At 40.0% G+C, this 24,833-nt stretch overlaps 2 protein-coding genes across 2 annotated transcripts; one reads left to right on the top strand and one right to left on the bottom strand.

Annotated features, from left to right (window-relative positions):
* Positions 1-1,939: 1,939 nt before the first annotated feature.
* Positions 1,940-8,129, top strand: oprd1b (opioid receptor, delta 1b). The gene is made up of 3 exons (XM_067601986.1): positions 1,940-3,315; positions 4,835-5,190; positions 5,416-8,129. The coding sequence occupies exons 1-3, from the start codon at positions 3,071-3,073 to the stop codon at positions 5,943-5,945; spliced, it is 1,131 nt and encodes a 376-aa protein (XP_067458087.1). The 5' UTR covers positions 1,940-3,070; the 3' UTR covers positions 5,946-8,129.
* Positions 8,130-15,474: 7,345 nt separating this feature from the next.
* On the bottom strand, positions 15,475-24,051 carry rcc1 (regulator of chromosome condensation 1). Its single transcript, XM_067601985.1, has 10 exons — positions 23,905-24,051; positions 21,997-22,093; positions 21,544-21,731; positions 21,241-21,420; positions 18,049-18,145; positions 17,833-17,955; positions 17,576-17,716; positions 17,317-17,436; positions 16,799-16,951; positions 15,475-16,279 (listed from the first exon to the last, which is right to left on the bottom strand). The coding sequence occupies exons 2-10, from the start codon at positions 22,073-22,075 to the stop codon at positions 16,104-16,106; spliced, it is 1,257 nt and encodes a 418-aa protein (XP_067458086.1). The 5' UTR covers positions 22,076-22,093; positions 23,905-24,051; the 3' UTR covers positions 15,475-16,103.
* Positions 24,052-24,833: the final 782 nt, after the last annotated feature.

The raw sequence follows: 24,833 nt of genomic DNA, 5'->3' as shown, positions 1-24,833 counted from the left end.
TCTTCATTTGGGGGATAGATAGTCCTCTACTGTAACCCTGTGCATCATCATAACTCCAGCAGCAGTAGCAGGTGCCACACACTGTCTTCTCAGTCTGCTGTATCTGAAATTAAACTTAGTGAATTTACTTTCTGAACTGCTGTGTAAGTCATTTCATGCTAGTGGGGTGAGCTGTCCCACTTGGACTATTGTTATTGAGATTGAAGGTTGTTATCAGGGCTTCAGTGTCAGCGTGTAGGTAATACAGGCTAGATAACTGTCAGGACCATAAAGTACTGCCGAGCCCTCTGGAGGCATCGTGGGCTGAATTCAACAAAACATACGTGAGGGGTGGTGTCTGTTTGATAACCCCAATGACCTCTCCGCCCCCACTGCCTACCTCCCCTCACCTAAACTCACCAAGAGGCCCTTAAATATCACCACAGGCTGTTATCAAATCCTAAAGTTTTGTAAACACCTCCAAGGCTCTAATGAAAAAACATTCAGCTTATAGGTTTTTCATAGCCACACTTCACTTTCTAAACTTTGCAAGTTGATATTAGTCGCTCCCTTTTCCTGTCTTTGTTTGATTTCTTCTAAAATAATGGTGGACTTAAAGTGGCTATAATCAATATTTTACATAATACTGTGTGAAATGATTATGTGTAATGTCAGAGGTGTCGCTCATAGTGATGAACCTACAGAGAATCAGCATCCAACTGTGCAGCTCACCTCGTCTTTACGCAGTTTTAAGTTTCAGCTCATTCTTTAGCTGTTTTGGTTCACTCTCACTGCTCTCATAGTTTGGTTTTTGGCCACAGCAGGCAGCTGTTTTCAGAGACAAAGCTCTATGAACCCATGCTAAAACTATTTTCTAACTAGCACTTCAGACAAAGAAATGCTGAGGCTGATGAGAAATGAAGACAAATTGGGATTTTGACCTGATGATGGCATTAGATGAAAAGCTGGGGTGGGGGTGGGGGGGTGAGGGGGGGGGGGTCACTGAAGTTGTTACAATTGATTGTAAAGGGAACAAGAATGTGTGTACCAAATTTCATGGCAATCCATCCATTTTATTACATTTGACTCCAAACCACAAATGAAGTGAAACTCATGGTGGCAATAGAACAAAAGTCCGGGAATAACCAAAGTCATCAGGATTCATCCCCTGGGAACCCTGAACATCTGTACAAAATTTTGTGCCAATCCATCCTGTAGATGTTAAGATATTTCTCGGTATATATGTGAAAACTCTGACCCGCTGATGGCGCTACAGGAAAAGGCAAAGGATCATCAAGGTCATTGGGATTCATCCTCTGGGGAACATGGATGTCTATACCAAATTTCATTCATTAATAATTCATAGTTGTTGAGATATTTCAGTCTGGACCAAAATCCTATCCCTATACATGCCACTGAAATGGTTAAAACGTGTCAGGCACAACATCTTAAGAATTATTCTCTCTCGTAAATGGCCAGAAAGCTATGCAGAAGCTTTAAACAAACATCTCCCATTCGTAGTGAGCTTGCTGAACTCCTAAAATGAGCCAGATAATTTTAATTACTGCTCTTCGTCTTAGGAAGCCACACATGATCTATCTTTAGATGGAACAGTAAAGAAGGAGGCGTCAGAGCTTTTGTTCTGCATGCTGGCCCATTCTTCTGACTGTCCCCGCTTTGTGCTGCGCTGATGGTGGCTGCTTAAAGGCGGATTTAGTAAAGGTCACTTTGCAGAGTGCATTAAGACTGCTGCAGTCATGAGTACTACACTCATATCTACAGGAGGATTTTAATTTGTCTATGTTCAAATAAACAATTACTCTGAGAAAACTGCAGACACACATGATCAGCTGCATGTTCCTCATGGTTTCTGATGTTTCAGTAATGGGCTGCTCACAAAAGGCCTCTACAGATGAATGGGTGCTTTGATGGAAATTATGAAAAGAAACACCTGCTTGGCATTAAAAGTCAAATGTTTGTGTAATTAAAGATTTACATGACACACATCAGCTCAACAGGGTTGAATTTGATGCTAAAAAAATCACCAGATTCTTGTATATTTGATATTTGTTCATGGACTCAGGGGCGAGAAATGTTACAGGAGCATTAAGAGACTGCAGAGACTGAAAATACGGTCACATGAGCAGCACTGATTTAATATTGACCAAAAGCAGAGATCTCAAATGAATGTGCCTGCATGTCTATACGCCTACATTAATGCATTTGTACATACAGATTTAATTGACAGCAACACAATTACCCAGGCAGTCAATGTACTGCAAAGCTTAACATGACAATTTGTAAAATTCACTTCAAAATCCTCACTTTTGACTGCTTCTATAGGCCATCAAAACCGTCTTAAATATTTGATCAGGCTTGCTGCTGGCAGGTAATTGCATCACTCCTGTGGTTTAGTAAGGTAATTTCATGGACGTGACTGCCTGGTGAGAACAGTCAGTCCTCTAATAGAGCTCCACTAACACAGGGCCACAGGCCATGGAGAGTGGGAGAGGAAGTACCTCAGGGGTTGAAGGCAGCAATAACAGGAATAGCTCAATAAAGAAATGTCTAATTGAGCTGTAAAGAGATTTTTGGACTGGTTTTGACACATTTTTGATGAGCTGTTGGGTGGCAGCTGGAACAAGAGGCATTTGTTTTGGATATACAGACAATAAGGGAGAAAAAAGATGTAATGAAGCATTATTATATGCTTGATCTAATCAAAGCACTTCGACAAATGGTATTCCTGTAGGCATGGTGAGAATTGGTCAGGAAAACAGTCTCATCACATCTTGCTTTGTGCACCAGTGCGCTTTGCCAAAGGGAAAGCGCTGAGACGCGCACACACACGCACACACACGAGAGAGAGAGAGAGAGAGAGAGCGAGAGAGAGAGAGAGAGAGAGAGAGCGAGAGAGAGAGAGAGAGAGAGAGAGAGAAAGAGAGAGAGAGAGAGAGAGAGAGCAAACCTCCTCCTCTAGTCGCCTCATTACTAATTTGCTGTCCAGTTCTCTTTCTTGCGCTCCTGTGCGTCTGCTTCGGACCTTGAAAAATCTTCACACATTAAAAAAAATCTCAAACGAATTTTAGAAATGGAGTTCCCCACTCTTCCTCCCGACGCTGTTGGTGATTTTACGGAGCGCTACTCGGTCTCTGCAACTCCTTTAAATATTACATTCTCCGATGGTCTCCTGCCTTCAAGTAGCAACGAGACCATCAGGGCTGCAACAAGGGACACCACAAATCTCATCATCGCCGTTTGTATCACGGCTCTGTACTCTCTCATCTGCGCGGTGGGACTGGTGGGAAACGTCCTTGTGATGTACGGGGTGGTCAGGTAAGAAGTGAACAATAAACTAATTAGGAAAAGCAAAAAAAACAAACAAACAAACAAACAAAAAAAAAAAACAGTGAAAAGGAAGAGAAAATGTGATTGTGTCGAAGTTTATATTTACAACTATAATTTGCAATTGACCAGATAATGATCAGTGAAAAGCCACACAAACATTTATATACTAGTATAACAATATTATAGTGATATGATCAGGGATGTTAAAGTAACAGCAACAGACGTCATATTGTATTTAATATTGTAGAGAGTCATTTTTAATGTATAAATAAATTTTTCACTGCTATATATTTATGATGGTCCTTTGTAAGTGCCCACAGTGTGTCTGAGAGCCACTCTAACACACCCACACACAAACAAACACACACACACAAACACAAACACACACGCACTCACACAGGAGGGGAGGGAGGACAATGTGAATTGCCGCTTAGCGTTGAAATTACCTCATTGCACCAATTATTCCTGTCAGGAATGATGGTTGTAAACTCTGATGATTAATGTTCTTGGGAAATAAGCAGCATGGTGAACCAAAAGCAGAGAATTCATGTTTTGATCATTTTGATGATTCATGTCATGTTGATTTGTTGCCAAACTGCTGCAGCTTAAAATGAGAAAGCAGTGATGATTTGTTTAGACCTCCAAACTTCAATCATCACACTGAATTTTGAACTGCTACTTCTTTGTATGAAAGATGAAATATGAGTCTCTGTGCTTTTGTTTTCCATTTTCAGAATAATCAAACAAAGTTGATATAAAAGAGTGTGCCCGCTCTGTCCCTGATCTGTTAGGCCTAATTACTGAGCAATTACATTCAGAGTGAGATCAGTGCATGCTGTGTAATGTAATAAATCTCTTTATGGAATGCAGGGATTAAGATAAAAGGTAAGACGTCTCTTTGTCTTCCCTCATCCCCTTAGAGCCTGTTGCTGTGTGATGTCTGGCCTTTAGAAACACAGTTTAATTAAATGTGAACAACATATTGTGGACTTAATGTGGAGGAATCCATCTTTAACAGCCAGACATCTATTCAGTGGCATTCAGACAAAACTGGTCACCGTATATATATATTAAAAAAAAAGATTCACAGAGATGTTTTGAAGGACGTTTGAGCTGGAATCGAGTCATTACGTAGAAGTGCAGTTTAATGGAGGCTTACAGTCACTTCGGCAGAGCAAAGAAGCTCTTACGCATTTATTGTAGTGCCATAAAACCATTATGCATCTGGTAAGTTCTTTTATTAGTTGATTGAATGATATTTTTCTAGGAGAAATAGCTGATCATTGATTTGCAAAAGGTACTGGATTAGATCAAACAGTAAATTGGTTTCTAACCTTGAAATGTTTTAATGGAAATCATGAGTCAACCACACAAGGTGTTTTCTTTGCAACGCAGCAGTAGACAGACCTTGAAAAAAATGCAGCCTTTATCTAACAATCTAATCGCATTTCCTGTCAACCGTTAGCCGAAATCACTTAAAAGTGCTGAGTGTTTTTCTTCCAACCAGATACACCAAGATGAAGACCGCCACCAACATCTACATCTTCAACTTGGCCCTGGCGGACGCTCTCGCCACCAGCACCCTCCCCTTCCAGAGCGCCAAGTACCTGATGAGGACATGGCCCTTCGGGGAGCTGTTGTGTAAAGTGATCATTGCCATCGACTATTACAACATGTTCACCAGCATCTTCACGCTCACCATGATGAGTGTGGACCGCTACATCGCTGTTTGTCATCCCGTGAGGGCCCTGGACTTCCGCACGCCTGCCAAAGCCAAGCTCATCAACGTCTGCATCTGGATCCTCTCCTCTGCCGTCGGAGTCCCTGTGATGATCATGGCAGTTACCAAAGTGACAGATAATGGTGAGGGACTTTTATTGTTGCAGAAAAATATTGGAAATAACCTTCATTGTAGAGAAATTTCACTTATCTGTGCAGGATTTTTAGCAACTTTAGTGGCAGGTGCTTCTACTAATTTCAGGCAATGATCATTGCTGTAAAAGAGGACACATTTGAGCTGGGTTATTAAAGTAAATTAGCTTCTCCACATGGCTCTCTATTAAACTCCCAATTGTTTTAACTCCTCAGGCAGTACAGCCTGCACACTCAAATTCCCAGAATCTGAATGGTACTGGGACACGGTGATGAAAATCTGCGTGTTCATCTTCGCCTTCGTGGTGCCCGTCCTGGTCATCACCATCTGCTACGGTCTGATGATCCTGCGGCTGAAGAGTGTCCGCCTGCTCTCTGGCTCCAAAGAGAAGGACAGGAACCTGCGGCGGATCACCCGAATGGTCCTGGTGGTGGTGGCAGTCTTCATCATCTGCTGGACTCCAATCCATATCTTCATCATCGTCAAGACCATGGTGGATATTGACCACAAGAACCCCCTGGTGGCGGCCAGCTGGCATCTGTGCATCGCCCTGGGCTACACCAACAGCAGTCTCAACCCCGTGCTGTACGCCTTCTTGGACGAGAACTTCAAGAGGTGCTTCAGGGATTTCTGCCTGCCCTACCGCTCCCGCATGGATCAGAACAGCTTTTCCAGAGTGCGCAATAGTACGAGGGAGCCTGTGTCTGTTTGTGCTCCTGCGACGAGAGAGAGGCCGCCCGCCTGACTAGGCATGGATCAGTGGGGGGGAACAACAGTCCAGGATGACCTCCAGACTGAGGTCACACAGGTCTCCACCACTGGAGTTTGAGTCCGCAGATGAAGACTTTTGACCTACCATCCATGTAAATGATAGATTGTCTTTGTGGTTTCATTTATTGAAACCCTTCTGTCTTTTTTAGCTTTGTGAGACACAATTGTTCAAGGAGTCTCACAGGATGATCACAAAAATGCCTGTGCGTGCCTGTGAGAGTATGTTCACCTGTTAAAGCACATGCATGAAGCACCCACACACAAACAGTGCCAGTATTGGGACAGTGGTATGTTTTGCACTGATTTGGCCCCACTTCAACAAAAAATTAACTAATAAATAGGAGGTTAAAGTTTTGACTGTCATATTTAAGAGTGTTTGTATGTATTCGCATCCATATTAGGCGAACAGGGCCCTGTGTACGCACAGTCCCACACTGGTCAGATTTTCAGGAAAGGACATTGATCCTAAACACACAGACAAGGCCACCAAGGAGTCTTTTTATGGCCAAATGGTGGGCAATGTATGATTGGCCAAGTTAGTCACCTGACCTTAATCTTCATGGGTTTCACTTGATGAAGACCAGACTGACTGGAAAAATCCCCTGTAGCAGCAAGAAGTGATGATGGCAGCAGTACAGAAACAACATCTATAACAGAATATTATTAAACATGAAGACTTATGTTAGCTTGTGAAATTACTTTCTATTTCCTGAAATCTGAGGGCTACAATTCTCACACTGTTCCTCTGATGTGGATGTAAATACCCTCAAACTACAGCCAAGTTTGTCATAGTTTCACTTCATGTCCAATGTGCTGGAGTAGAGAGCCAACACGATGACATCACATAACATGTCTCTGTCCTACCACTTTGTGACTGCACTGTACAACTAGGCTGGTTATCGTATTGTCACTCAGCCTCATTGGGGAGATAATGAGAATCCAATAATGTGAATGTTTAGCTGAGACTGTATTTTCATTGTGATATTTAAATTAGAGGATGTAACCAATTTCATGCTCGCTCTTGTGATGGTAAGAGGAGAAATAATTACAGACGAAGGACACTCATATAATTAAGAACAATTTTAAAGGAGGTGAAACTTGATATGACCACAGCACCAAGCCTCTATGTATTTTTTTCCTACTTTTATCCATCTGATACATCATGAAAGATGCTTGTGAAAGACTTCCTTAATGTGAAAATACAAGCAGAGATGAGTCCCTGCATATATTCACCGTGAACATCATTGTTCAGCTGACACATTGTTTCCGCTCCTCTTGCAGTTACAAAGCTCAGTTTTTTTTTTTTTATACAACCAAAACTTTCAGCTGACAATAAACCGAGTAGCTGAAGGGGAAAGTGGCGCTGCTGTTCCAACTCATAGCGAGGTGACTGAATGACCTCAAACTGGCAAAGCCTGAATTGGATCAAATGCATCAGCGAGCAATGAGAAGCTTCCTGGACGTATTACAGCTCATTTACAATTTTCCACTGATGATCGTTGGACGCTCACAGGAAGAGATTTGGACGGTGGGAAACATTTTTTGCACATTTTGAGAGAACCGCCTCTCTGTGGCAACGTGGTTTTGTTTATACAGACATCTATATATCAAGTGTAAAAAATATTGTTCTGTAAGAGCATATTAAGTGATATTGTGATTTATTTTGTTTCATTGTGCTGTCAAGCTGTTGTACCATTAAGCTTCACTTGTAACCAATTAGTAAAAACAAAAGTTATATAACTGTTATACTAAAAGCTATAAATGTTAAGTGAAGCATTCAAAATCTTAAAAAAAAAAGTTTATTGTCTCCTGTCTGGATTATCTCTAACTCTTAGTATAGCCATTACTGTTAGAAGAGCATTTATAAATGTTTTCTGCAGTGTCTACAACATGTTCAGCTGAATGAAAATATGTACCGTAATGCCTTATTCAGCATTATGTTTAGGTCTTTTGACAGAAAGTGATTTGTTTTGTAGATAAAAGTGCTTTAAGATTTTTCACATATTGGGTTTCAGCATATATATGCATATCAAGTACCGTATTGTATAGGTGTAATAACTGCTTTGTCTTTTGAAAACTTCAATCCAACTGTCATATAAAATAGCATAAGCTGTATCTTGTAAGTGCTTTTTTAAAAAATATATCATTGTCAATATGACTCTCAGTTTTATTCTGATATTTTGTTTTCTGTGTTTTTTGTTGTTGACACTTCTACACTTTGTAAATACCAGTGAGGCCTCATGAGAGTTACACATATAATTAGGTGGGTTGATCAAGTATGGATTACTGATCGGGTCACTGTGGACAGGGACCCAGGGGCCTCTGACCTTTAGGATGTCAGCATTGGCTGACCCAAGCGTGATGCCCCTGGTCAGTCACAGGGGTGAATATGACACATCTAAAGTGTGTGTGGAAATATGACTGAATAAATGAAAGCACAATGTGAAATAAGTCAAGGATGATATTGGGGTCACTGACCACTGGATGCCCTGGAGAATTAGCTTTTACAGCGCATCGATAAAAATATAAGGCTGGTGATATTATACATTTATGTTATTGTCAGCAAATCCTATGAAAAGACTGAAAACAAAAATGTGTTTATCTGTTTTCTTTATACTTTCCAAGTTCTATAGCCTGACAAGATGTCCTAATGATGTAAAACAGGTCATCAATATGTACTCTCGTTTATTTAAAAACAGCATTTCCTTTCTTTAAACTCAGTTGTTTTTTTTTTTTATAATTAAATGTCACTCAAACAGGAATAAATAGTGTATTTGTTGGGACTATTTACATTGGCAGAGTTGGTGCTTTACTGTTTATGGCAACAGTCAGTAAAATCAGTCTAAGTAAAATAGACTACAGTGCCTGTGTTTATACTAATGAAAGAGGATGTCACAAAGTGCAACAGTACATCTAACTTATGTGTTTTAATAGTTCAGTGCCTCTATGGCACAGAGGAATAAACTATATCAGTAGGATCAATTCATTGTTGTTTTGTCTTTTCACAGGATTTGTTGATGTGGAATATAACCAGCTTTAACTGTTAAAAATGACACAGGCTCAAACTCAGACTGACACTTTCATCACATCAATTTTTTTGTTAAGCTGCTACAAACCTTCTTAGAGAATAAAAGAATAAAATAAACCACTGTAGTATCTTTTCAAAAGAATTCTCATGGAATGTGGACTGCGTGCACTCGGCTGCACGGGTCGCACACTGGTATGAAGGCCGAGCACAAAAAGAACCATAATTAGGCGACCCCCGCCGTGACATCATTACACATGCAGTTAACATTAAAATGAGACATACTTACTGTAAATACCAGTGAGGCCCCAAGAGGACGCACACGTGTAAAAAATGACACATTCTTTGATATTTTTGTCCTAGAATTACATGTTCAAACTGACTTTTATCTCACTTCTTGCACACATTAAAGGGCTGAAATCATTATGTGCTGAAAGACTGATGATGTCTCAGAGAATAGAAGTTATCAGACTGCCTGATCTCTCAAATAGCCAGGCTGAGGGATATGTTAGACTTTAGAATAAGGGATGTTCAATCTGAATATCTCAGAAAAGCTAAATGACAAGACATCATAGAGCTTCCATTGAGCTGAGCAGTGACATTTGTGTTGAGGGTGTGAGGGGGAGCAGGCTGTGCTGAAGATTTCTTCTGTGCAATGAAATATGACTTTAAATATTTACACATCTCTGCCTATATGCTCACTGTGTAGCAGACAAATGAAAGAGCAACAAAATGAATAATTTAGTCAGACACCGTGAGCTGGCTCCTGACTTGACTAGACTGTAATTGGCCGTTTTAAAATGTGAATACCAAAGTGCTTCATTCAACAGAGCAGTCAGATCTAGCAAAACTGAAAACTCAGCTGTAATTGTGACTTTTTGCAACTACAGATACAGTTTTGTTCTGGATTTTGAAAGCTATCTTTGGGTTCTTTGGAGCGCCTGTACACACATGCAACAGGTATTTTTCTTAATGATTATCTATCAAAGTTACAGTATACAGTTACAAGCACAGAGGTACTGTAGATAAGTTCCAGAGTGATTAAATGCTTCTAACCCTAAGTTACGGTTGTTCGTGCACTCAAACAAATTAACAGAGCGACATAAAAACAGAGGGGGAAGCATTCATAACAACTCCAGTTTGGCAAAGCCAGTATTCCCTGGTTGCCATCAAAAGCTCAGAGCATCTAATAGTTTGAAAGATTTTTTTTCTGTTCCATCTGGATGATACTGGTTATTTGACTTCTGGGAGGCAGACTATGAAAGGATCTGCAGAGTGAGAGTGGGGGTGATGCTCCTCAGTCCACTGTGAAGACAGATTTGTTGCTCAGCCTGATGGAACACAACTACATTGTTTGGCTGTTTGAGCTTCATGATGCCTTTCAGTGGAAAATTTTTCAGTGTAACAGACATTTGGGCATCTCTACTGTGGACACCTACATACTGACAGTGAGGCTTTTCACACAACATCTTGGCTGACAGTGCGCAACATGTCAGTGCTGAGTCAAAACTGCAAACATGCAAGGGTTTGAACAACAACGGAGGTCTACAACACAGAGGAATATGATATATCAGGTTGTGGATACACACATAATAGTTGTTAGTAGGATGATGTTACTGTTTGTTTGACTCTGCACATGAGATTTGTTGACAATAAGAAAAATATTTAGAATAGCCAGCCTTAACCCTTAAGATAGATAAAATACACCCAAATGGAATCAGTTATTGAGATAATGATAACGCAGAGATTCTGTTGATGGATTTGTGTGGTACTGTAGATGCCTGCTGTAAGATGGATCAGACCTCCTAGTTGCCTGAGGTGTTTACGTAATGCCAGAAGTGCAGAAATCTCCATGCAGTTTTACTGGATGTTTCATATGGCTGCAAATTCGTGAGTATTCCCTGCTGGGGAGCTGAGACAGGGATTCAAACTGGGTGCCATCTGCCAGCTGAGAGTCATTAGAATCTGGGCTGGCCAACCCACTTCCTTCACGTGATCCAGCCCTTTGCATCGGCTATACATCAGATATTCTGTTTTACAAGTCTGCTGCCATCCATAAAGGTGACATATGTGATCACAGTTTAGGTGGAACTCTGTGAGCAATTAGCTCAGAATCAATATGACGTGTAAATGTCAAGTAAATAACAAGAAAGGTCCATTAAAAAGGATGAGTCACCTACCTTGGCACTTCATTAACAGGCCTGTTGTCATCTAGTCACCATAATAGATCTGCAAACATGCATCAGATTGAGAGATTGGCCCCTCTCACAAGTTTCTGCACAGCTGTGGGTCCTCAGCGGAGGGGTTCACAAGAAGCCCTCGGCCCGCTGGACGAGAAATCCCATCTATCAAAGCAATCTCCAGTAATTACAATATGGTCCGCAGGCAATGGAGCACCAGCGGCTTAACAGCAAGACATATTCAGTGGCTAATAATACCCTATTTTGTTTCCTGTGCACATACTCAGAGAAATGCGTGTTTTCTCAGAGTAATCTGTTCTCCCATTAGAGCTTTCAAGAGGCTGATGCCAAACACCTACTCTGCCATGGCAACAGTTGAGTACTTTATACATTTAGCAGTTAATACATCACTTAATACATTAATAACAACATGGGGGATTTGTTGTTGTTGTTGTTGTTGTTGTTGTTGTTGTTGCAGCAGCACTTCATGCTTTATGAAAAAACAGCTACAAAGCTACTGAGCCAGATCCTAATCTTTCTACTTGCAGAATCTGCACAGTAAAGAGACAGGATAAGTGACAGCATTGACACAAATAATGTGATTTCTTCATGATCATGTCATATTAATGTACCTGAGGGGTTTGTAAGATGTGATGTGATGAGCCTCCATATAGTGTATGTTATTTGCAACTGCAACTACGCTGTCCTCAAAGTGCTTCCTGACCTATGAGGTGAAAGAAAAGAGTGGGTTGAGTTGACTAACCCTAACCTTAACTACAAGCACTACTTTCCTAAACCTAACCTTTACCTTAACCACTGATGCAAAAATCAATGTTTTACCAATTGGGGACATGGCCACCCAACACACACACACACACACACACACACACACACACACACACACACACACACACACACACACACACACATGTGATCATGATCACTTCTGAGGACATTATATAAATATATATTATATATTATTATATATTATTATATAAATATATTCCTGGAGAGATACCCTGACCATACTTATCCTAACCTTAAACCTTAACCCATCATCTTCCCAATTGGGGAGATGGCTTTTGTCCCCAATTGGACAAGCTGTCCCCAATTAACTAGTTAACTAGTTTGTGCAGCTATCCTTGTCGGGACATTGCATTGACTTCCATTTATTATTGATAGCCCGACCCAAACCCTAACCCTAACCAATTCATGCCTAACCCTAACCTTACCTTAATCTTAAACCTAAACCTAATTTACGTTATGGGGACTTGCTTTTGTCCCCAAAAGGGCGGCGAGTCCCCAAAAGTGACTGTGTACACAGATTTAAGTCCCCACAATGTGAGGAATATCTGGTATACACACACACACACGGTAATGATAGAAAATGGCAAATCAAATACATGCTGATGTGTTTGACACCATATTTGCTTGCTTTCTTTCGCTCTCTTTTGCTCTACATCTTAAACTTCCCGTCTGCACATTAATTTAAAAGTATTTTATCCAAAATTGGCGCATTTCCTGAGTGTGTGAGAGAGAAACAAGAGTAAGACGGGAGTGGCTTGGAAAACAGCTGCCTGCTGTGCCATATTCAACAGGTTTCCACTACAATGGACCACTTCATGAAAACAACTCATAGCAAAGCCTCTCCAAGAGCATTTCAATCATCACAAAACTTTGGATGTCTTGATTAATGCATACTTGAGGAAAAGCACTCAATATAATTTGAAATGACAAGTTAATTATAAAAACAGCAGGATGACTCGAGGGCCGCCACATCCCAATCAAGACAGAGCTAAATGATGCAAAATTTGTTATATTGTGAGGTTGTAATTGTAATGGCATGATGCTGCTAATCATGAATGCATGCAGCCTGTTATAGACAGTGTTGCCAAAAAAAACAGAATATAAAAAATCTTATGTACAGCTCTAAGTGAAGCAGCCAATTGCTGTGATTAATTTGGCTCCCTCCATTGTTAGAGTGAATGTGTGGCGGTGCAGGTGCCTGAGACTCCTCGGCCTCCTCTGTGATTAGTTTAACGAGAGGAAGATTAGAATCCGCATGCATTATGAAAACCTTGTTATACTTTCTATGACTGAAAGGAATTAATCACAGGATGTCACTGCCGAATTCCTGTATGAATGTCTCTCTTTGTGCGGGAAATGTTATGAGAAGGTTTCTGGGTTTTGGAGCATTATCCGATTTTGAATGTTCCTGCATGTGGAAGCTGTCTGCTTTTAAAAGCCTCTCTTAACTGCCTGGCTTAAGTCAGTCCCATTTACCTGTACATCTGCAAAGTCTTTGTTGTTGTCTCAAAACCATTCTGCTTATTTTTTTTGAAAATCCAGGAGTGATGCAACAGCTACGTTTGAACAGTTTTAAGGAATTTAATGAGGTTCATAAAATTGTCCAAAACAATTCAGACTTCAGTTGATTTAAAATTAAAAATTCCAGCACAGCAGGGGATTAAAAAATTTATGGGTGCATGACTAAAGGTCATTTAATCAGTGTCATCATTCCCAAGAAACCACCCTGCATATCAACACGACTGAGTATTTGACTCAGTTTGGTGTCTGACAGTGTAACCGCTCATTACTGGACAAAAGAAACATTTCAGTAGGGAAAATGTTTCATCTGAAAAATGCTACCTATCAGAGAAAGTATCCATGAATCACAGTGTGCTGTTGAGTCATTGCCAAAACACGACATGGTTTTCTTTCAAGGTAGAAAATGTGGAAGATAACTGTTATGAAATAGTGTGTTGTGTACTGCAGTGTGGTAGGTCTGATACCTTCACACCTTACATAAGTGTTAATACAATATATAAAGAAAAAATGTCACCTCATGTTTTTGGCAGAACAATGTGCATTGAATTTTTTAAAAAAAAATTTGTAGAACACATGCCAGGTGTGATAAAGCTGCATTTCTTTTAATACGTTGAACCATTACAGATATGTTTTATACAGAAACAGAAGAGTTAACACCCAGCGGCAGAACACAAGCATTGGAAACAGTTGTTTTAAGACTCTTACAGCTACTGTAAAACCATTACCGAGCAGCAGAACTTCCAAATTTATCCCTGACATTTCTTGTTTGTCTCACAACAAGCAGCTATGCAAAACAAAAAAGGGAAGAGGTTTACTCTGAGCAATTAACTGCTTATGAAAGATACTTTAGCATTTCAAAGCTTTTTGAGTAGCTTTTTGCCATGAGGGCTTTTCACAGGACTCAGCCCTTACACTTCATCATCAGGTCCTTTTGGTCAGATGAAAGCAAGATGAGACAAGGACCAAGCGCATTTCAGCCCACATTTAACACAAAAACACGCAGCTTTGATGTATGCACTTGTACCATCATTTGCATCCTTAAGTGTTTCTGATTTATATTCATGACTACGTGCATATGGAATGTGTTGTTTGCATCCATATGAGACATAAAGCAACTAGTGTGCAACTGTTGGGCAGCTGTACTCCTGCTAGAAAAGCAGCCCCTTTTTCAATGGCTTGAGATGACATGTCGTCTGTGGAAGTGATAATACCCAGTACTATTGGCTAAATGAATTGCATTCGTTCTATTTCGAAGATGAAGGACACAGATAACCAGAAAGGACTGAAATGCAACAATGCCGTTTCACTCCTTCCCTGCAGCAACTGTGATAAAGCACAAATAAACCTTCATCTGTTAAATAAGCAGGAGACTGAACCTTCATTTATCCCTTTAAGCGTTTCTGAAATGCATTTAAAATTATGAACTGTAAAATGTGCCCATATTTTCAATAACGGATATATCAAAAATAAGTATGGTCTAAATGATGAAACCTTTTATTAGGTTGGTTACTGGTAGGTTAGATAAAATGATGTTTTTGTTGAACTTGTCATTTGTAAACCAGTCTTCCAGAGCGAATTAAACTGTCAAATCCTCGTTGAAATGTTTTAGGGTGAATTTTCCCCTTTACGAGCATGCACATAATGTTGATTAAGCTACCAAATATTTGGTTGCATCAATAAATTGTCTATAAAATGTTGGAAAGAGTCTAAAATGTTCATCACAATTTCCCTGAGCCAAAAGCGACATTCAGATGGCTTGTTTTGTCTGACAAACAGGCCAAAACCCACAGATATACAGTTTATGATCATATGACAAAGAATGGCAACAAGTCCTCACATCGGAAAGGACGCATGCAACCAGCAAAAGTCATTTTCCTTAAAAAAAAAACAAAAAAACCCCAATAACAACAACAAAAAAAATCACAACTACTAAAATAGTTGCTATGTAACATAAGAAAAGGCATAAAAAGTTAAAATTTTATCTTTATTTTCAGACAGAAAAAGCAACAAAATGCAGGATACAGTATGACATGTTACCAAATAGTCCAATAGTCACAAACAGCTCCGTGTGCCCTCAATAAAACGAACAGTAGTCTCACATATTGAACTCACTTAGGTGTAAATGTCCTGTCTGAACCAAGGTCAATGGAATTATTGCTCTAAAGAAAAAACATGTTAAAAAGTCTCTGGTTTGGGGAAATCATTAAAAGGCCTTTTACTCTCGTTTGCTTTACGTACATGTAAACAGCCACATTCACAAACATCACATACACTGTCTTACAGTCATACTAATGACTTTTATTGAAAAGAATTCAAAGGGAACATCAAAAAACTAGATTTAAAAAAATAGTCTCTCATTTGTCATGATCTACTGAAAACATCAGTGAACATTTTTCCCCACATCAGCGAGAGAAGAGTTCTCGTAAAAGGGGCTAAAACCTCACTTCTCCCCCTCTGCCCTGCACCTCTCGCACTCCCTCGGCTCAGCACAGGAAGTCACATGTAGATTCACCCCCTCCCCGTTTTTAGGCAACGTGAACAAGGCCCCACCTTGAAACAGATCAAAAGCTCCCCCATCATTCTCTGCCAGAGAGGGCTATCAGCTCTCCTGTTTGTCTTTGACCAAAAGAGCCGTGTGCTGCCCTCCACTGGACGCCATCAGTACTGCACGGTTCTCCAGCTGCTTGCCTGTCATCTTCACAGGGCCCCACTCATCATCTTCCTCTCCTGTGCCAAGCTGCAGGTTGGTGCCCATTCCCCAGGCGTACACGGATCCTGGAGTGAGCACGGGGCAGCAGTAAGTGGACTGTGCATCATTTTTTACTCACTTAGCTCATTGCAAACATTAGAAACACAATGTGGAAAAAATAAAGTAATACAGCTGGCAGTATGAGAAGTTACCGTAATATGGGATATTTACTGTACATCCAATTATGCTTCAAAAATCCCATGATTGTGTTTTCCTGATAAAAAAAACTCTTGCATTTGAGTGAATAATGATGTTCCTCTGTAAATAGTGAAGCCAGAAGATGCAAGCTGCTGTTTTACTGTCATAAAACGTATTAGAGAGTACGAAGGTCAGGCTGCATATGAAGACTGTTCTTGTCCAATCTCCTATCAAAAGTCAATGTTGCATTTCTTTAAACATAATGGCAACCCTGGTGGCCAATCAGAAAACATTGTCAGAGGACCTATTACTTAATTTAGGTATGAGGACTTGTTGCAGTTAATCGCCTTAAAAAGCCAGCAATATAACATTCTTGTGAAACAGACCCAGAAGTTGTTGTTACTCACCTTCTCTGGTGACAGCGTAGCTGACAGACGCCCCACATGTCACTCCACTGGCCGGCTCCATCCCCATCACAGGTGTGGGCTCACTCTTCTCTTCAGCCCCTTGACCCAGACCAAGACGACCGTACTCTGCTCTGCCCAGACTGTAAACCTGCCCTAAAAAGATAAGAAAAAAAAAAAAAAGAGACTCTTATCGTTTGCCTCGTCAGTACTTGAGATAAAACTCCTTAGTTTCTCTTATTTATGGAACAGCTTTCCATCCAAACACTACTGATTTTTTTCCCTCTATACATTTAACATTTTAAATTACTTTTAGTTTTAAATTACTTATTACAAGCCATGCTTGTAAAACATGGGTAATATACTGTAGTAGTTGTATTTATTTTAAATCTATTTGTAGTTCTAAAACATGATTTCTTACATCAGCAGTATATTACCTGTGTAGTCTTACAAGAAATGTATTACTAATGTAGAAACACAGTGTAAATCTGGATCACATATGGTCAACAGTCACAGTTTACCTTCAGCATCGAGGCAGACAGTGTGATGCTGTCCTCCAGAGAAGTCAACCCAGGAAGTGGTTGAGTTCTTGAAGCAAGTCAGTTTTACTGGGACAAAACACATATTGGTGCTTTTGGTACCTGGACAGATGAAAAAAATGAGTTGTTAGGACACAAAAAACAACCTCATAATGTCTGATGCAACTAGCTCAGAGCAGATTGTGAACAACTGACTCATGTGAGGTTAATTCACATTATTTAAGGACTGGAGCCTACTAACCCAGCTGGTGATAGTTGGAGAGACCAAATCCATACACATGTCCCTCTTTTGACAAAGCGAAGGTGCAGTACGCCCCGCAGAAGGCGTCTAAGAAGTGAACCTTCCCTCTGACTTTTACAATCTGAGGTATCAGCAACCGGCCTGAAATCACAGGATACAGACTCAGCCAGAGACCACAGTAATGTAAATTACACTATTGTTAATGTAATCCCACATCAGAGAGTAATGTGTTGATGCTCTGGGCTTTTGTTACTTACCGAGGCCTTTCCTGCCTCCTCTGTTTGAAAAATGCTCAGGAACTCTCCCCAGCTGCCCCTGCTCTGCACAGCCCAGCGAGTAGAGGTTTCCCTCCAGTGTCACCAGTATGAGGTGGTCGTTACCTGGTCGAAGATTCATGAAAATTAAACATTGTTAAAAATTATTATACAGAATACAAATAAAAACATTTAGCACTGAAGTGAACTTTTTCTTACCTGATGCAATTTTCACAACAGGCTCCGTCATGGGGACTTTGAGTGGAACAGTAGATGTTTTCATGGGCTCCAGTAGACCGATGACACCATTGTTATCCTGGAAACGAAGGGCCAGCATATTAATGGTTGAACCGACAGATATGCAATGCTCATGTTTTGGGTTATGAGTAGTGTAGCATGGCTGTAAATATCACCATTTTGGTTACCAGCCTGATATGTTTGATATGATACCTGAAAATTAAAATTGGAAAAACTGCAATTGACTTTTTCAGTTTGACTGTACTTGAATAACTTCATCAGAGTAAGTGGCCCTGATGTTCAGCTCCTCATATGTACATTTTGTTATCCTCTCTTATTCTATTTGTTTTGCTTGACATCCATTAACCAGACCAGAACTAGGTCAAGCAGTACAGTGTTTGCACATACTTTTCATTACTCAGACACCAAGTATCACTATTTTGTTATGAAATGTATCTCATTTATGCATATTTTGATGCCCACTGAACATGGTTCAAAATATTTTCAGTTATGCATTTGTGCACACATGATGGAAGTTTGCATTCAGGGTACTTTGTCTTTGCAATGCAATGTAGTTGGTGTTCATAATATAATGTAAATTATATGCATTCATACACCATTCATTTCTTTGAAAGTGTCATTGGGTCTGTCTACTTGACAGTGTCACCCCACCAAAAAAAAAAAAAAAAGTGTGCTAAAAGGCAAAAATGCACCTGGCAACCCAGTTTAACAAATGGGATGGGATATGTTGGGATTATGATGCCACAATGACAAAGACACATCTGAATTATAAACAGATCTGGGATAATAAAAACATAATTTATAAGAAGCTTTTCAAAACAGAGGTTATGTTGAGTGTTTCATTTGGTTTCTGCATTGTTAAAAATCAAGTGGGAGTGCAGAAGGTAGGCAGAGGTAATAGAGATGTAATTGCCAGTGTGCCATTGAGTATTAATTATTAAAAAATGATGAGTAATCTAGCAGGAGGAGTGATAAGTGCTGAGAGATGAAAAGAATGAAGATTGGCATTACGAAAGATCAGACTATGGCTGAATTTCTATTTTAATAGGTCAAAGTGTGAAGAACATCTTGTCCCCAAGCCTTTAAAATGCTACAACTGTGAGATTTGGTCATTTGGCCCCAAAAGGCAGCAATTACAGAGATCATGAGAAAAAGTTCAAGAGCTCAGGCGGGGAATCTAAAACTGAAATTCATTTGCTGTCAGCAGCATCACCTCAGATTCACTGGATCAACATGAGAAATGTTGATAACCTAAAAGATCAGTTGAGTAACAAACCAATATGTATTTCATTAGATGGTCGACATTTATCAGTGTAACCGTAAATCATCTGTGTAAAGAAAACACGGTTTCACACTAAATCTAGATTTCTTGTTATGGGTATGGAGTGTTGCAGCAGGATAAGACGGGAGGAGCAGGATGCGCCACTTTCATTAATGAGGAGACTTCCCACACATGGCGTTCTGTAATGAGTCACGATCAAGAGTTTATACTGCAGTAATTGAAGTGTGGACGACCAAGAAATGATTATAATCCAGAGTGATTATTTAAAACTACGGGTCAAGTTCTTTGGGGAGGTGGCATTTTAGAGATATTATTATTATTATTATTTTAGAGAGATGGTTTGATAATTAAAGAGGTGATGATGGAGAGAGTCTGGTGTGCTAGAATAATGGCAGGATTATTAGGAGACACGTTATTACAGGAAATGAATCTGCTGACCTCAAATCAAGAAGAGGAATCAAATGAAAGTGTAATGGACATGGTTATATCAGTCATTTACGGTTCTCCATAATGGTCGATCTATTGTGCTTGAGCTGTTTGCAGTTGATGGAGCTCTATGGAAAAGAGGAGGGTGGACGCATTATGTGGGCATGACAATGAAAGTATTGACGAAGTGAAAAGGTGGAGAATACAGGAATCTCTCAGTGGAGATACAAGCTTGTTGTCAAAGTGAAATTAAGGGAGCAGAAATATTCAGTTTTCTTGAGTTGATTGTTTGTTTTTCCCTTTTCTATTCTGTTAGAATATCCTAATTTTCTGCACTGCAGGTTAGGGAGGGAGGTTTGGCATCGGAAACCAAACCTAACCCTGTGAAAGATGAACAAAAAGTGAAATTCAGCTTTGCTTGTGATGGGCAGGCTTAAGGCCAAGCTTGAATCGGGTGGAAAACAAAAATGAAATCAGAACATATGGAGATTTTTTATATAATTAACTTTGTGTTATTGCAAACAGTAATCATAATCAAAGAGAATATCTTGATTTGTTGAAATACAGCACATATAATGAGTTCCACAGTGCCAGCCAGTTCAATGGATGTGTTTGAATATGTAACCAGATGTCTAAAGGTTATTGCAATATTGTTGACACAGTACTGAGTAGAGATGGACAAACCCTGGAAAGTATTAATGAGTTCCCACTCGAGCTCTGTGCTGATGAGCTTTAAAGTGTTCAAATCAAATAGTCGGCAGGATATTCTGTCATTTGCTCGAGCTCCAGTCACGAAGAATTCTGAACAGCATATAACTTAATTTTATGTTGGTTCCAAATGAGCTCAAATGTGGCTAACAGGAAATGAGACAGACAATACCGCCAAAACAGAATAAATTGAGAAGAATGAAAATAATTCATATGGAGAAATGTAGCTGGGAGATGGCAGGAATCTTTGGGCAGTGATGAGCAGAGATTTATATCAAATAAGATAAATAGGAAGAAAACCTGCACATGAGGAGAAGGGATGAGGTCAGTGTTACAATGTCATGCATGATATATGATGGTGCTTTGATTATTGAATGTTGCTTTATCACTATTTTAATGTGGAATAATTTAAATGATTATATACAGATAGGGTGTCACTACAGATTAGGTGCATAACGGTGGATTTTCTGACTAGTGTCAACTAGCTGATAAATGACTTGTATCCATCCTGAAAGCAAATGTCTTTAAAATGTTGTGGTCCAAACTACCCATACTGTGCGTTTGTGATGGTCATGGTCAGGGGAAGGTGCAAGGTTGAAATATGCTTTTGAATCTTTGTGGGTAGAGAGGATTAACAAAAAGATACAAAAATCACTAGTTTACTACTTGTATCTCTCTCACACACAAACATGCACACTTCCAAGCACAGACATAAGTGATAACAGCAGTCAACTAACCCTGAAGGAGCCCCACATGTACACTGTTCCGTCCTCTGTGAGTGCGGCTGTGTGGCTGTCTCCTGCCGACACCTGGACCACCTTCTCCTCCAGTGTCACCTTCCCTGGAACCATCTCAGACCCCTCCTCTGTTGTGTCCCGACCAAGGGCCCCTTCGTCGTTACAGCCAAACGTGTAGACCTAAAAAACAAAAACAACATATTTGTTTCTATGGGAAACTAAAAGACCCTCAGTTAAAATGTTAGTAAGGAATTAGCAATGCAATCTTAATTATTTATTTAAATAAGACGGATGTTCACTTACATGTCCAGTGTCACTAAGGCACACAGTGTGCATGCCACCAGCTACCACTTGCACGATTTTCTCTGGCAGGGACACAAGCGCAGGTTTCTTCCTCTCAATGATGTCTTCACCTAAACCCAACTGTCCAACATCACCCTGGCCCAGAACAAGAACCTGACCTGCCTCTCTGCCATGGCTCCTGTGGGAAACTGGTACAGGCACAAACAAATTTATACCAAAGGACAGTATTTGATCTTTGCCATTATTAGTCATACAAAGCCAAACTTGACCACAGCATGTGAAGAGTGATACTAATACTACTACTATTGTGACCTTTCAGCCAGGCTAGCAGGTTAACTACATATAAAAAGCCCACAAAAAATGAGATTGTTTTGTTGTCAGTGTACAGAGACATGGGTCCAGTCAACTCTGGTTGCCATTAGCAATCCTGTTGTGAAAAGGCCAGTCACTTACCTTTGACTTTCTTGGAGTCCTTATCATCCTCCACAACAACATCAGACTTTCTCTTGGTGGCGGCCTTTTTAGTGGGCATGACAGCAACACTTGACGACTTTGGGAAAGACACAGAGGAGACTGGTGTAAGATTTTAATAACCTACTATGGGTGAAGGTCACTGAGCTGTACAGCTGGTGAAAAAAAACAAACAGCAAACACTACATGAGAAGGGCGTTCATTATGAGCAGTTCAATCACATTTGCAAATGCAGCTGCACAGCTTGTTCACATTAGCAGTAATTGTTGCTAAATGTCTGACAATTAATACATCCAGCGCCAGTGGACAAAGACACAAGATGGAAAGGATGGATAGTGAAAAAATATCACATATCTGATATGGTCGGCCAGCCATGCTTCACCTTACTTCTTACATGATGAAAGGTTTACATTTGGAGAAAATCATAGGATGCTTAAAAAATAAAGTCTGGTACAAACTGAGCAAACATGACTGAGGTGTGGATAGCTATTGGATCCAATGACAGCTCTGCATTGTCATATGACATGTCACAGCAAGAAAAACACTGCATTTCAGTTGGCTTTACCAGTCTTTCCATCTGTATACCTGTGTTTTACCAGGTAAGACCAAAAGGTGAGTACTATTGTTGAAGAAGCACACAAACAAAACAGACAGGGCTAAAACAATTAGTCGATCAATGGAAAATTGATCTACTTCAATATTTCACTCATTAACTGGCGCTCGTTATGGATTTTGAAATGTGAGGATTTGTTGATCAGTTCATAGCAGCCGTTCTTGAAAAAAAAAACTCTAAATTATGATGATTCTTCAGTGAATAATGAAGATAAAAACACAGAAAACAAACTGTGACAGGTGTGGTATGAATGAGCTTAACTAATGCACCAACTGATGTGTTCAGTTCATGATATACTACCAAAGGCCTAAATGTCTCCTTAATAAGTACCTGGGTCTGTAGCTGACATTTAGCATGTACTTTAGTGTCTGGTACTCAACTTAATGAGGAAGAAAAATGATATAAAATGTAATAAATTCAAGAGTGGTTTCATGAACACAGGGTTGACATGAAAACGTCCACAACGGTCTCTCTACTGCACACCTGAAACCACTGGATGTTATGTTAGGCTCTGAATATTGAATGAGAGGTTCATCTCCATGTTAATATTGATATTTTAAAATAAGTCACGAGCTTACTGGCTAACAACAAACCCCTATGAACGGACAGACACAATTAGTCTTTAGTTTGGTGGTAACATTAACCAGTAGCAGCTGTCAGAGTCGTGTCAGTGGCTGGCAGTCACGTTTTTACCCCACAGACAGCTGTGTTAGCTGCGCTTCTGCTCCCCTGTTGGCATAAAGTTAACGCCCGCAGAATAATAAGTCCTTTCATTTTTACAACTGTCACACTCAACTCACAAAGACGCACTCAGATAGTGTGATAAATACCAACCTTTCGTAAGGACATGTATGGAAAGTGCTGTCAGAGCTTGAACATTTAACACAGATGCATAGTTCAAAATAAGCAGCGTGATCTAACGTCGGTGCTGCGCATGTGTCCCTGCTAACATTGACTTACATAGCGAAGTTATTTAACGTTAGCTGTGGATGGCTCAGTTTTAATACCATTTTAGATAACAAAAACAAGGTGACACACTCAGCTACTAATACAGTAGCAGTGCGACCTGGAAAATACACGCTGTTATCACGTAGCCGGTGTTAGCAGTTAGTTAGAGCCAGAGCTAGCTAGCTCAATAGCATTAGCACGACATTCGGGAATGAATGAACTATAATACGACAGTTTATTGAATGAACTGCGCACACATCGCTTACAAATCTGTTTATTGTTGCTCATCTTTTCCAGTTAGGCCGTTTGAAGGCTGATAATTCACTAACCTGTGATATGTAGAAGTTTGTAGTCCGGCTAAAAGTGAACGTGCACTGGTGCACACACAGCCTGTTCCCGGTCTTCAGACACGCACGCGCCACGCTCGAGACAGCACGTTCTATGGAACCTCCCGCCTCCTTAAAGAGACAGCAGCACTAAAAACACGCAGGAGTGGAGAAAGTGCTCATTTGATACTGATGTTTGAGCTTCGCTGTGCAGAATGATGTATGTGCAGAGTTTAACACTAGAAGGCTGTTTTCACACTAATCTGCAGAAAGTGGAAAGTTTTTCTGTGCTCACTGAAAATCTGATTCTAAGGGGCAGACCTACCAGCATGATTTGTGACTTTACAAATGGTTTGGAGGCAAATCCTGGTCCAATATTAAACTTATACAAGTTTAATGTGCAGGGCAAAAAATATGCACCAGCCACCAGCCAAAATATGCAAGTGCTTTACTCACCAGCTAAAAAAACAATGGTAATCTATTGAGTGGCCGGTAAAGTGTGAACATTCACTAGCCATTTGGCTAGTGGACAAAAAAGTTAATTTTGCATCCTGGTGATGTGGAAACTTGAAGCCTCCATTGAACATACAATGAGAATGGACTTACAGTGAAATAGGAGACATCTTGGGTGAAGTGGTTAAACTTTTGAAATTAAATATATTTGCATATTTATAGACTCTGTAATGTTTAATGAGGGAGAAGAAGTAGATGCCATTTTAAGGATTTTAATGTGGTAATTATACCCTTTTTGTGGAAAAGCCAAATCAGACAGACAATATTGTTCCAATCAGAGTAATTTTTTATGTCTCTTCACACATGTCTGGAGGGGATCTTTAAGTAAAAGTACAAGCATCATCAGCAAAATGTACAGAAGTAAAAGTACTTGTATTATTATTATTAAATGCACACTGCATATACTGTTTACTCCTGGT

Source organism: Thunnus thynnus, chromosome 10 (genome assembly GCF_963924715.1).
Source record: "Thunnus thynnus chromosome 10, fThuThy2.1, whole genome shotgun sequence".
Taxonomy (NCBI): Eukaryota; Metazoa; Chordata; class Actinopteri; order Scombriformes; family Scombridae; genus Thunnus; species Thunnus thynnus.
The sequence above is the reverse complement of the archived record's forward strand: the minus strand, read 5'-3'. Positions and strand labels throughout refer to the sequence as shown.

Coding starts and splice junctions, on each gene's coding strand:
- oprd1b (XM_067601986.1), top strand. CDS start 3,071: ATGGAGTTCCCCACTCTTCCTCCCGACGCTGTTGGTGATTTTACGGAG. Junction 3,316..4,834: donor GTGATGTACGGGGTGGTCAG/GTAAGAAGTGAA, acceptor TCTTCCAACCAG/ATACACCAAGATGAAGACCG. Junction 5,191..5,415: donor TACCAAAGTGACAGATAATG/GTGAGGGACTTT, acceptor TTAACTCCTCAG/GCAGTACAGCCTGCACACTC.
- rcc1 (XM_067601985.1), bottom strand. CDS start 22,075: ATGCCCACTAAAAAGGCCGCCACCAAGAGAAAGTCTGATGTTGTTGTG. Junction 21,421..21,543: donor GCCTTAGTGACACTGGACAT/GTAAGTGAACAT, acceptor TTTGTTTTTTAG/GTCTACACGTTTGGCTGTAA. Junction 17,956..18,048: donor TGTTGTGAAAATTGCATCAG/GTAAGAAAAAGT, acceptor ATCTTCGACCAG/GTAACGACCACCTCATACTG.